Source organism: Emydura macquarii, unplaced genomic scaffold, assembly GCF_026122565.2.
Source record: "Emydura macquarii macquarii isolate MOO-44397 ecotype Brisbane River unplaced genomic scaffold, CSIRO-AGI_Emac_v2 contig_1876, whole genome shotgun sequence".
Lineage (NCBI taxonomy): Eukaryota > Metazoa > Chordata > Testudines > Chelidae > Emydura > Emydura macquarii.
In genome coordinates this window covers 6,502,020-6,516,433 of record NW_027132013.1, presented here as the reverse complement: position 1 = coordinate 6,516,433, position 14,414 = coordinate 6,502,020, and the positions used below count along the sequence as shown (strand labels likewise).

Here is a 14,414-nt window from a genome sequence, read left to right as displayed (position 1 = left end):
GAGCTAGGCTGTTCTCAGTGGTGGCAGATGACAGAACTAGGAGCAATGGTCTCAAGTTGCAGCGGGGGAGGTCTAGGTTGGATATTAGGAAAAACTTTTTCACTCGGAGGGTGATGAAGCACTGGAATGGGTTACCTAGGGAGGTGGTGGAATCTCCATTCTTAGAGTTTTTTAAGGCCCGGCTTGACAAAGCCCTGGCTAGGATGATTTAGTTGGGGTTGGTCCTGCTTTGAGCAGGGGGTTGAACTACATGACCTCCTGATGTCCCTGCCAACCCTAATCTTCTATGATTCTATGATCATCACATTGAACAGAAACCTTTGCCATCTGGACCTTATACAGGAGTGCAATCTCATAGCCTGTGTTCTGAAATGCCTAGGGTGAAGGAAGAAACATTAACTCTGTATTTGCTTTCTTCTGCGAATTAAAGCCAGACCTTGAATATTCTCCTGACTGAAGGCCCAATCCTGCAAGCCCTCTAACTTCAACGGAAGTCCTGCACACACAAGAGAAAAGAAGGATAGTCAAACAGATAGAGCACAAGCTGGGGACTCAGAACCCTCCATTCAATTCCATACTGTGCCAGATAGCTCTTGGGTGATCTGAGGCAAGTCACATAAGGTACATCTATGCTGGAATAAAAAGCCCATGGCAGAGCCACAGCTGGCTTGGGTCAGCTGACTCAGGCTCACAGGGCTAAAAATTGCTATGTAGATATTCAGGGTTGGGTTGGAGCCGAGCTCTGGGATCCTCCCACTGGGGGTTCCAGAACTCGGGCTCCAGCCAAAATCTGAACATCTATACACAGCAATTTTACAGCCCCGTGAGCCTCAGTCAGCTGACCTGGGCCAGCTGCAAGTGATTTTGCTGTGTAGTCTATCTGTGCCTCAGTTTCCCATCCGCACTTTCCTATCTCACAGGTGTGTTGTGAGGATAAATATATTAAAGACTGTGTAAGGTGCTAAAGTGCAGTGGTAATGGTGGCTGGGGGGACACATAAGTATCTAAAAGACTTTAGCAGAATTGGGACTGTAGGGTTGTTTTGGTTTTTGGGGGGCTGGGTGCTTTTTTTGAGAGGAGGGGATTAAAATTACTATAGGTGTGTGAAACATCTGCATTGAAATTTTGAAAAATTTGCAATTTTGTAGGGCAGGTCACTACAAATTCAAAATGGGTCACGTTTTGTGAAATTTTGACACTATAATGAAATATTTATAGTGCACATGGTCCACCTTTGAGTGAACTTGTTTTTCCACAGTAAAAACATACAGAAATTCAGGATTCTGCATCTCTTGGTAGCCTTGTTGAGAAATTTTGCAAAATCAAAATGATTTCAGGACAAAATAAAAGTGCGGACAAAAATAGGAAGAGTTATCAAAAATATCATTCACCAGTACTCAGAGTAATAAATCTTAGGCTGTTATTTGAACTGATCTCCACACAACCTTGGATAAGGAAATTAATTCAATATTCTCTTCCAGAGTGAAGGCGTGAGTTATTTTTTCCTTACCACAGCCTGATTTAAAATCTAAATAGGACGGAAAATTCATACACTTGGAGGTAGGAACAGAGAGCAAAAACAAGAATGAAAGAAAAGAAACATACCACTGCATGTCTCTTGACTAGATTCGTCATCTGTATCAAAATCTTCCAACTCCAAGTAATTGTCCACCTGTGAGAGGGCCCAAAACCAAAACATTGGACAAATAAAATGAAGTCTATTCTTTACATTGTTCTCACTGCAACTTGAAGCAAAGCAAAAAATGTGCCTGTCAACTTCATTTTCTCCATTCTCCTCTGTAGTTTTTACCAGAGTTTGAAAGTTTATTAAAATGTTATTTGAAAGAAAGAAATGTTTGGTATACTTTCTATATTTTTAAAAGTACTTAAAAGAAACACTGCTAACTAGTTTAAGATCAACTTTAGGTTTTTGGGGAGGGGAAAAACAGGTTCAATAAAATCTTCTGTGTCTACTTTGAATGTTTTCATTAATTTAAAAAAATGTAAAAACATTTTTCTTTGGAAATGGAGGAGGAGACAAACGTTACTCTGCAGTCTTAGAAATCCACTGCATGAGATCCAGAAAGTGAAACTAACTCTAAACAAAAGAGAAATTGACCATTTTAGTTTCATTGTTCAACCTGGCTGAAGTGAAAAAAACAACTTACATGATTTTTTTTTTCCCCCAGACTTAAATCAGGACATTTTGTGATTTTTTTTTTTTTAAATTTTTTTTTAGCCCTGACAATGGCTGTTTAAAAATGTCTTAGGCATATTAAAAGTGCTTTGTAAGAATATTGCTTTCTCATTAAAATTCATTATTGGTGCATAGTCGGAGGGAGTACAAAGATTCTCCCCACCAGTGTTGCCCATATCAGGGTCAGGCACATCTTTATAAATATTCACACCTGAGAAAATGTCGCTAACTAGGGTGAATGAAGTTCACCCCTGTGCAGAGGGGTGCAGAGGTCCAGAAGAAGTCCTATCCCCCCACTTGAGACTGTCTTAAGCATTCAAAGATGCTTAACTCCATCCTAAGTGCCTATAAATGATTAAATGAGTTCACTGATTAAATATATAAAATGTATTAAAGTAAAAGAGAAATGCTTGGAAACTTTCCCTCCTTGGGCTTGGAACTTGCTTTTCTTAGAAGGTAGATGTTTATTAGCATAATTTTCTACAATGTGCCTATCTGCAACTCTGAACATAGGAACAGTCTAGTCTCTACATACATGTTATTACAAAAAAATCTCAAAATGACTCAACCTCGTGCTAAAAAACGGAGACGTTTCCCAGTCATTCCACTCAACCAACCTCCTTAGAAAAAGCCTGGGGAAATGGATTTCCCTGGCAATATGGGAATCAGAGCTCAGTAGCAGCAAAGTGGGGAGTAATTTTCACAGTAGAAACCATCCACTGTGATTGCCTTTCCCCCACTCCCAGACATACATAATGAGGGACTGTCAGGTACAGCATCTCAGTGGACTTCAGGTTTTACGTTAAAAGAAGGGAAAAGACAATCCGTAATGGGATTTGTAGATCAAAATGAGTATCTTGAACTATACCTGGAAATGAACAGGAAGCCACAGCAGACACCGGAGCTCAGCTGTCGTATGCTCCCTTGAAGTAGCATTGCTGAGTCAGAGAGTTGCCACATATTGCACTGAGCTTACAGCACAGAACAACAGATAAATTAGAGATGCAAAAGGTCTAATAATCTTAGATCATCTCATCCAATTCAAGACTCATCTCTCCAACCAGCTCCTTGCAATTTAGTCCTTTACTCAAAAAGCAGACTCTTGTATCATATTAAAGGTATAAACTTGGTAATGGAAAAACTGTTAGATGGTTTTAGTTGCTGCTAGAGCTCTTCCTTCCCTCAGGATGATCTTGGAAGCAAACGTATTTTGAGACACCTTCCCCACCCCAAATAAAATAATTTGTAAATCAATGCATGAGACAGCAATTATATGCATTCTGCTTATAATTCCTACCTTGAAAAGCATCTAAACAAATCTTACCTTCACTCTTCTTGCCAGATTGAGATCACCTAGGTTAGAGCAGCCAGCTCTCCAGCCTTCACCCATCATTATCTGTAAGTAGGCAGGCAAAGATATTTACGTGAATGAAAATGAAGCAAGAATACAGATCACATTCAAAGCTCCCAATGATTTACATTATTGAATGGGCTGCAAGTTTGGGTCCTTTAAAATGTGCACAGAGTGAAAAAAAATGAGTGGAGGAAATGGTTTCTGAACAGAGAATAGGTAACCTATAATCCTAAACAGATCCAAACTAGGTCCAATGGAGAAACACAATGAGCAATCAAAATAAGCACATGAGCAGTGTTTAGAACAGAAGCAATGTTTTCAATGGCAGCCATTCTCTCTGTTCTTTTTCCCAAGGCAGGTGTAAAGATTACAACAGCCAATTCATTGCATTACAAACTTTCTCTGCTATTACTCTAGCTCTCTTTCCAGTGCATCCAGTTATTACTGAATTTATTTCTTAAACTAATAATGTGACAAAAATGTGCAATCACGCTTGGAACTTTCGTTCTATCGCAGCAGAGATAAATATTAAGATGTTCTATTAACTAAGGGACAGTGGAAGTCTCATAGTTCTTTACAAGACAGAAAGCCAGTTCCCAAGTGGCTAAGACAAGAGACTGAAGGCCGTTTATCCAAAGATGGAGCCATATTCTTGATGTCAGACAACACAAAGCTTCTATTATCACTAGTATCATACAGTGGTCTGAAAGACTGTGATTCTTTTAAAACCCCTGTCTGAGTTTTATACACACAGGATTATGGTTCCTGCAGTAGGCTGGCCACCCCTATATACTACAGCTGCTCTACTGCTAAAGCAAATGGCTCGTGTATTCCCCTCAACTGCCTCCGAGGGCATCACACCTTACATAGGATTCTATGGAATCTGCTTCAGATCAGATATTGCCTTCAGTCATTACCACTCAGCTAGTACATCTCCTCTGCTTCACTGTCTGAGGACCTTTAGAGCAAGAAGAGAGCCTCTTTCTCTGAATGCAATCATGACTTTTTCCTTCTCCGTGCATGAATATTTTTGCCTATCTTCTCTTTAATTTAACGTTTGCCTCTGTGGACCAACCTGATTACCTGGTCTTCATCCAGAGTCCGTGATAAGAGAGACACTGATGACTCTTTGTTTCTTACACGAGAAACATTCTGTTTATTTCTGTTTGACAACTCAAGCATTAAAAATGTTTTTTCTATGGAATCCATTTCAGACACTTGGCTTTTCATTTTCACGTCATCTGCAGGGAGAAATCACAGTGCATTGCAAAACATAATACACCTTCCAAGAAAAAAGAGATGCACATTGTAACAAATGCACATTGTAACAAATGCACATTGTATCTTGTTGGAACAGGTATTATTACTATAACTGCTTCTTTTGTCTATTCAATGTTGTTTGCCATTCATATTCGGAGCTTAAGATACGCATGTGTTATGACATGTATTGTGTGCTCTTTATCATAAAATTGAATAAACATTATGTACATGAAAAACAGTCACTCCCCTTTACCCTTGTTGTCCAAGTATTCCTGCTGTTGTGCAGTCTCATATGTCATACAGAAAACCAGATAAAAATAACACAATGAATGAAAAACAGAAAGACAACAACCCAGTTCATAATAAAGGTGGCCGTTTTGTTCTTGGTTTAAACGCTTTGGGGTACATGTTCAAAGGTTGGCCACTATGTGTATGCTGTGCAAAATGGTATACACTTGTGCACATGTCCCCACTTGGCAAGCAAACACCAGTGCAGACAGAAACAGATTCTTCTGTGATACCAGTGGTATCCGGAGTAACTGCATGGAGCTCAATAGAGTTACATCAGATTTATACCAATTTAACTTAGACCAGAATGTGACTCCTGCTCCTCAACACCAGAACACACTCCAGCACCTACAGATCCACTTTCAATAATTTAACTCATGTGCATGCGCACGTGTGGAAGCTGCATTCACAAAACCCCATTGGCCATTTCCAGGGAATCCCCTGGTGGCTAGAGAAGAAATAAGGCTCTGAGGTTTCTTTGTCAGAGTGACTGCAACTGGAGGTGTTTGAAGTTTTCCAGGACAACACGATTGAGGAACTCCAGCATCTATACGACAAGGTTTCTGTTAGTTCTGCTAGTCTGGGACGTACATATAAGAGATTCTGGGGTGGGCTAATAGCCTATTGTCACCCACAGTGCAGCAGCCCAGAGGAAGGAGGCAACAGTTACAACTGGATAACAGGAGGACAGTGTGGAGGGGCCACAGTGACATATCAGACTATGGGACTGAGCTCTGGCCAGAGCAATCTACAAGCCCTAGAAGAAGAGACTAAAAGAGACACCATAGGTATTAGGCTTGAGGAACCCCCTGAGACAAGGTTAGCTTTCTACCCTGTACTGGACACTTACCTAGAGGCTAAATTGGGAATTACTATGCTTATCGTTGACTGTACACAACTAAGCTGTTGTACCTAGTTTATTTGCATCCTTTCCTTCCTGACAGCCCTAGTAAAGAATCCTTTCATCTGAGCCATGCGTGAGTGCTTATTTTGGATCCTTCCAAGCATTATAGCCTACCTGGCCTAACAGCTGGATCACACTCTGCACTAACATGGTACTGGTTTGCTTTTCCACAGCACGACTGAAAACCCATTGGGTTGGGGCAGTAACACTAGGAAACACTTGGTGCTTGGTAGGCTACAATCAGTAGGATGCCAGCATTGATCTTGTTCCTGAGCTCAAAGATTAAGTGAGTGCATTCAAATGAGGTTGTTTTTCTTGGAGGACTTCTCAGGAACTGAAGATTAGATTAGAGTAGTAGGGCTACTCTGACTTCAATTGTGTCCATTCTGGGTGGGATTTTCAAAAGTACTCAGCACTGGCCTAACTCTGCTCCCACTGAAGTTTTACCACTAATGGTGAAGATTTCCAAAGACACAAATGACTTTCATTTATCTTTCATTAATAGATAGGTGACGCCTACTGGCCCTTTGATCTTTGAAAACTTCCCCAGCTTCAATAGGAGCAGAGTTTGGACAACCGTGAGTGCTTCTGAAAATCCCAAAACCTGTTTCTATGGTGCGTCTGTTGAGCTAGGACTTAGCTAGCAGTATCACCTAACCAGATTTCAGCAATGCAAGCTCAGTCTAGGCATTCCTGAGAGATCAGGACATGTTTAATAACCAGCTTATTGACTACTGACCGGTGAATTTAACAATAGGAGTGTTTTCTTCCTGCAGCACTATAAAAATATTTTGGAGGCTGCCAAGAGAAAAATAGTAAAGAGTGACTTTTCTTTTCTTCTACAAAAAGTTACATTGTAAATTATGAAATGGCTTCAGAACACTAGGCACAAATGGATGTCTCACCCCACACCAAGATCACACCTATACTCATAATGCATAATAAATGCACAAGTCTAACTATCTACCTTATTTTTAATTGGAAAATTATATTTTCTAATAACAACAGGAAACACTCTGCATTTCTAAGGCATAATTACATGTTTTGTGCATTTAAAGTCACTCTTGCATTATAACACCACTCAATGTGCAATGTGGATGGAGCATTTTCCAAGAACTTAATGACAGTCTCAGCATTAGTATCCTCAGCAATCAACTCTCCCAGTTAATTGTTAATCTCCAGAGGCACTTCTGTGCTCCAGTCATCATTGTATACAAATCATGACAATACTATGGCCACAGCCCTGCAGTCCTCATTCATATAAGTAAAGGGTGCAGTAGTGGGCCTTTATTACCACAAATTCATGAATTAAGATGCACCTTACACATCAGGGTAAAATAACAGAAAGGTTTCTCAGATAAATGTATGGATCAAGATTCTCTGAGCATTTCCTACCTCCTAGAGATCTCCCTTTGACACTGGGCTTTCCACTGCTTTCTAACAACTCCGCAGGCTTCTTTTTTAAAACACTGTTTGAAGACAATATGACAAAAGGCACACACCACTTTCTCCCCTCACCACCATCACCATTCTCAAGCCAATGAAACAACTTTGTATCTCTCTAGAAGTGCTCTCCTAAATGTCCTACAGATGAGATGGTTGGTTCCTATCTGAAGACATCCTCCTTTTCTCCTAAAATAACAGGACCAGCAAATTGAGTCACTGGAAAAGCTTTAATATTTTTATTTGTTTTTGTTTAAAAAAAAAAAAAAAAAAGATCAAAAGTGAAGATGCCTGATTTAAGGACTGAAAAGGAAAAGCTCCTTTTCAGAGCTATCAAGTCGCAAAAGGATGTTGGTGAGCCCCAGAATACAGTTTGGCCTGAAGCTCTGATTACTCAGTTAGCCAGATGCTCCCCATTTCTTTGCATTTGGCAACATAAATTTGATACATAAATGTCCGCCTCATCTTGTTTTAGCTTCTATTTTTCATCAGAGCCTTGTGCCACGCTTTCATCTCATCCCTAATATTTCTTGCTTTGAAAGAAGTGTCAGACATACTTTTTTCAAATCTAACTGAGTGTTTCATGTAACAAGAAGGCTCCAGCAGCCTGAAACGGAGCTTTCTTTGGGCAGTTGTAAGTCACACCTTTAACACACATGACACAAAAGTTTTCCCAAAGGTTTTAAAATGTTTCATTATTCTGCAGGAATGGTATTTTAGTTTATTTTGATATCAGTCAAACTTCCAGCTGATAGCGCTTACCAGGTCACCAGGGCAACAGGTATCTTTTTTTAGAAATGTAACAAATGTAACACTGGGAAAATAGTTTATAGGGGCCCAATCCAATTCTCAGCAAAGTCAATGGGGAAGAATCTCAATGACTTCAATGGAAGATGGATCAAGCCCATGCTGTGTAAGGCTGATGTTCTATGATCCTCCTGGTACAAATCCATATCAACATACAAAACTGCAATGTGGCCTAGTGCATACAGCACTGCGCTGTGACTCAGCAGATTTGGATTCTATTCCTGCCTCTGTCACTGGCCTCCTAGGTGACCCTGGGCAAGTCACTTCACTGCTCTGCGCCTCAATTTCCCCATCTGTAAAATGGGGATAATGATACTGACCTCCATTTGTAAAGTGCTTTGAAATGTGCTAATTAAAAGCACTATATGAGAGCTAGATATTATTACTATACTGTAGAGCATAGCCACTCAGAATTTCATGGCAGCAATGGAGACAGAACTCAGTATTCAGCTCCAAAACCTCAGTTACGAGAGCATCTTTGTTAGCCTTATTGCGCCCATGATACATAGAAGAGCAGTTCCAACTCTACACTATCCATGCATACACATATGCAAGCTCATTATGCTATGTTGATTTTATATTTTCTGGGGGGCAGAGATATTCCCTTGATTTCAAAAGGAAAAGCTATTCAGATCAAATGAACAAACAAGCAATCAAGTGTAATTTCAATACACTTTCATCTCCACGGGTAGTATTCCCCAACCCCAACTAACAAACAAATAGCACTGTCCCTTTCCTCAAATCAAAGCTGAGACACTTGGGTCAGTCATGAAGTGCTGTCAGAAATGTTGTTTCCAAGGCCCTTCCAGGCTGTTGGAGTATATAATATTAAGCATTTCGTTTGATGAGATGTTCACAGCAGCAAAGAGATGTTAGAATTCGCAGGAAAGAAAAAAATCCCACTAACCCAAGGCAGTTGAAAATGCACGCTGCAAACGGAATACAAGATACACTGTCATGTCTGTAATGAGGCTACTCCTATAAATTGAGGATTGATTTTAATCTTACAGCGGTAGCCTGGGGCACAGTCCCTCAGGGCTGGCAAGACACTTGATTTGTATATACTAGCTAGAGCAGTCCATAGTTTCCTTACCACATGCATCTCAATAACTGGCCTTCCCTGAAGCGGTTGCAGTAGAGATTATAAATAAGTAATTTAAAAACACTCCATCATAACCTGGACTAAACCTAAAGAAACTACATTTTGTAGACAAATGTTTTGGCTAAATTCCTTTGTCAGTGGTCTGAAATCCAACCATTTTTTTGTCCTTCCTTGTGAAGGAGATGGGGGGAGGAGAAGGAGGGACTACATTTCAGCCTGTGGCAGGATCAGTCTGCCTTGTCCCTTGGCTAGTCAATAATTGACTCATTATTCACATCCATATTTCTCAGCCTTCCAAGACCGAAATGTGCAACACTGGCCTTTATAACATGTGACAAAGGCCCAAAATAAAGGACACAAACACAAAAAAAAGAAGCAGAGCAGTACGCTTGAAATTATGCAGGGATTCATTTATTCAACTTGCAGAAAGTTTTCCAACCTCAGCTTTACTTTTCAGAATTTCTGCTGCCAGGTGAAGTAGGTGAGAAGTAGGTGAGAAGTAGGTGCCAAGCTTTATAAACACATTAGTATCGGAAAAGCAAATCCAACTTGATATGCTCTCTCTGTCAATCTAGCTATCCTTTGTATTGTTTAAAATAATTCTTGTTGCCGTGTTTGGACTGGCTTCACCTAGAGATGCCCATGGTCATCCAACTATTTCAGAGAATAGTGAAGTCAGTTATCACTAAGTCTGAGAAGAGAGATATCAGAATTATCTGATAAAAATGTCCTGACAGTGAACTCTATTAAAATAAATAGTAGCCAAAGAAGAATGATGAAAGCCCCATAGCTTGAAATATTTTAAAAGAAGACTAGAGCCCACAATCAATAAAATACTGTATGGAATCTTTCCTGGGATCTTTCCTGATCTCTTTCTTCAATTCTGTGACTGAGTACTGAGAATAGCTACAAAGGCAAGGTGAGATGAGGTAGAAAGTTAAAACTGACTTCTTCAAATATAATATATTTAATATTCTTGTAGAGATGTCAGGGATGTGAGCTTTACAAATCTTTACCATCTCCCTTCTCCAAATATGCCATTAGCAGGTATGTGCGGTGGCCCAAAAATTTCAAAGGCCACATCTCAACACACAGGTGCCTAAGCCATCCCTGTAATATGTGTCCCTAAACCATCAGTCTGAGTGTTCAAAAATGGAGAACTAAACTCACGAACAGAGACTGCATTTACCTGAAGAAAAGCTTTGTGTAAGCTCAAAAGGTTGTCTCTCACCAGGAGAAGCTGGTCCAATAAAAGATATTACCTCACCCCTCTTTGTCTCTCTAATATCCTGGGACCAACACGGCTATAACACTGCATGCATTTACCGTTTGCAGTTACACACCCATGTATGTCTGGGTGCCTTAATAAAAACCCAAAAAACCCAACATGTCCAAATACAATTTAAACCACATACAAAGAAAACATATTTCAGGTCTGAAACTCCAAATTTCGACTGATTTTAAAAGTTCTTCTCCATTTTTGAATTGACTGGATCAAACTCTGCTCTCTGGTGCAATGGTCTAAATTCTGAAATATCTCCATCAAAGTCAGAGAACTCACTCCAGATTTAACTGAGAGCAGAATTTGGTCCTTTATTTTACAGTTATTTTTCTGGGAAAAATTCTGCTCTGATTTATATCCCTGTGCAATCTCTCTGCTTTCAATGGGTTTACATGTGGGGTGAAAGTCAGTAAAGGGTTTGGCCAACTTTATGTTACAAACAAAAAGACCAAACGTCCCCAGCAGGCTGAATTTGGTATTAGGGATTCACAAATAAGTTAATATCAAAAAATAATGAAATGGCCAAGTACTGTAGGCCTTATTCAAGCAAAACTCTCATTGATTTCAATGATACTGACGCCCACTGTGGCCTCAGGCAAATCACTGGAAAGTCTCTGCCAAAGTTTCCTGATTTATAAATGAAGGATAACAATACACATTTGCTGATGTGAAAATTAATGACTGTAACACAGCTGAAGCTATGAAATGCTAAAGATTCCTAGACTATTCTCCCCTGTATTATATCTCCTCCTCCATAACATGGATATTTATGGGGCTGATTCTCTTCTAACTTATACCAGTTTTATGACTGTACCTCCACTGACTTCAGTGACGTTATTCCCAATTTACACTGATGTAAGTGAGAGGAGAATCAGGCTCTTCTAGCTCTCTCCCTCATACTCTTTGGGTCTTACTCAGACTAGCGCATGGGTAAACAGCAAAGATTGCTTAACTATATATTTTTATTCAAAATTCTAATACAACCAATAAGGGTCTGATTCTGCTTTCACTTATGCCAGTTTTCTACGTGTGTAACTCCACTGTCCCACACCCTTAGCTGGTGTAAATCAGTGCTCCATGAATCTCGCCAATTGATTTCATTGGAATTACTTCTGATTTACACTAGTGTGAGTAATGAATCAAGTACTGTGTATTAGATTTTGACCGTTACGTCCAAGTGCTTTATGTTTAGTCCTTTCCTTTTGGGGTTCTCTGTCTTATTTGTTTATAGTCCGGCAATAACATACTGATTGCTGCTGGCAGGTACAATTCAACCACTACTGACATACCCATCTTATTTTAGTATACCCATTACTTCCCTGTAACAAATGCAGCTCTAAATTTGCAGCAACCTAACTATTCTCTTACTGAATCAGTGTTTCTTCTTTTTCCTTATTGTAACCTAAATACAACTTTATGTTACAAACAAAAGAACCCTAAAATAATATATATAAAAAAAAATTCCTTGTCTATGTTTGCTTTACATGTTGTCAATGTTTGGACTTTGTAGTGATAACATTTCCTGTTTGTGCCACTTTTTTGCACATCTGACCATTTAAAAATATATATATTTTTCTTCCACGGTTCAACAGTGATGTTGCTAAAAACTTTCCATATTTGAATATGCACCCGCTCAGTTGAATCACAAGGTACATGCTCACCTGACCACTTTAGCTTCCTGAGTGGGGAAGATCCTACCATTTCCAACACAAAAAGAAACATCTGTGCCACAACAATGACCAAAAATAATTCTGTAAAAGTTCAAACATCCAAGATAAAATATAAAGCCAGATTCTCAGCTGATGTAATGGAGCTATATCAATTTACATCAGCTGAGAATCTGGCCCATATGTAATTCTGTCTAAAAAGATCAAACAAATGGTAAGTGACTATGTGAAAAAACCAGGAGCAACTTCTTAAGGTGTGTGCGTGTATGAGTGTGTATATATATATATATATATATATATATATATATACACGCTGTACAATTTGCATTGGACTTGAGAGTTTATATGCACATGAGATTAGGGGTATAGGCTCTCTCCAGAAGTTGGTAGGAAGAAGTTGTCCTACTCTCCCCCTCTGTCTACAGGGAGATCTTACTGTTGCTTGACCTGACTACATGAATATGCAGCATATCAGTGGTGGACCAGCTGTGGGGAATTAATTAATTCCTTTCAAATACAAATGGTAAGAGGGACATTCTGTGGGGAAACTGAGCATCAGAAAGAAGGCTCTCGGAAAAATATGGGGGACACCTAGGGGTAATCACCTCTTTTTCTCTTGAACTTGACTGAAGTAGGCACGCTTTAGACTTTTACTTTCACCTTGACTGAGGGAAGGCTGGTGTGTTTGTCTTTAGCTCTTAAAGGGGCAGGGCATTCATTACAGTCACTTTTCTGTTTTATAACAAAGCTTATCACAAAAGCTTTTAAGCTCAATCTGGGAAGGCAGAATCCTTTCTTGCTTCCCAAGCACAATTTCTAGCTGTTAAACATTTATATACACTGGGAACTGCCAAGGAGAGAGAGAGTAGAATGGTTGAGTGATACACTAACAATATTCAAATAAAGACAGAGATGGGCTCGAAAAGTTTTATGTAGATCTCATAAAGGTGACATTCAATAAACTGAGAGATATGTCGGCTGGTTTCATTAAGCATTTCAAGTATTGTCGAAAGTGAATTCAATTTAAATGGCCCAATCACCTAACTTGAATAGTTCCATATCATTTATTTCTCCCATACCAATGACTAACACAGAAAGTATGAGACAAATAGGAAACATGATAAAAAGAAGCAGTGACCAAGATTTTCAGAAGTGATTAATGGTTCATCAGTTTTGAGGTGCCCAATTTGAGACACCTTGATTCAGTTTTGGAAACCTTGGCCAGTGTGTCTACTGATTACTGCACAAGACTAGAAGGTAAAACCTCTTGGATTCTACTCTTGGTTTTCCCACTGCTCCACTATATGTCTTTGGGAGATTCTGTTTGCCCTGTGCCTCTATTTGCCCATGTGTAAAAGGGAATGATAATATTTCCCTATTTCACCAGTGTTGTGAGGGTTAGTTAACTGAGGAGTGCAAAGCACTTTGGCATTGTTGATGGAAGAGTGTTATGGCAGACCAAACTATTATTACATACTATGTATTACTATTTCATAAATAGACATACTACACAACCATATAATATATAAAACAGTAGAACGAGATTTATAGCGAAATATCCAAACCAGAAATTACAATCTGTTCCAAAATCTGGATATAGAAAAAACTCAACTATGCAACCAAGCGAGCAATGTTTTATCTTTTACAATTTAAAACAAAACAATAACTTTTTTAAAAAGTTTGATTATAATATGCAGAAATCACACACAACAGCAAGAAACAATTGCTGACATAGTACTTTTGAAAGGCAGTGTCATTCATTGGAAATTAGCAGTTATCACACTAAATCTGCCCCAAACTTGCAAACTTCCCTGCTCTGGGCCTCAGTTTCTCTTTCTGTAAAATGGAAATAATGATACTCACCTTCCATTGGTAAATATTTTGAGATCTATGGATGAAAATCACACAGAGGACAGATAAACTATTATTATTGCAATATGAATCTTACAGCCCATTGTATCCACATAGCTTGTCTTTTAACTTCAGGACTTTGTATAATATTTGATTTTATACCATGGTGAAAGGGGATTACGTAGAGATGGGCAGTGAATTTATGGTCAATAGAAAATTGCAAACCTTATTTTCTCCCAACCAATTATTTTCCAATGAT

General features: G+C 39.1%; 1 protein-coding gene across 1 annotated transcript in view; it reads right to left on the bottom strand.

Annotated features, from left to right (window-relative positions):
- IFTAP (intraflagellar transport associated protein) overlaps window positions 1–14,414 on the bottom strand; it is a 37,196-nt gene that overhangs the window by 17,126 nt on the left and 5,656 nt on the right. Inside the window, 3 exon segments of the mRNA XM_067558112.1 lie at window positions 1,606–1,672; window positions 3,522–3,593; window positions 4,635–4,792. Coding sequence (XP_067414213.1) covers window positions 1,606–1,672; window positions 3,522–3,593; window positions 4,635–4,792 — 297 coding nt within the window.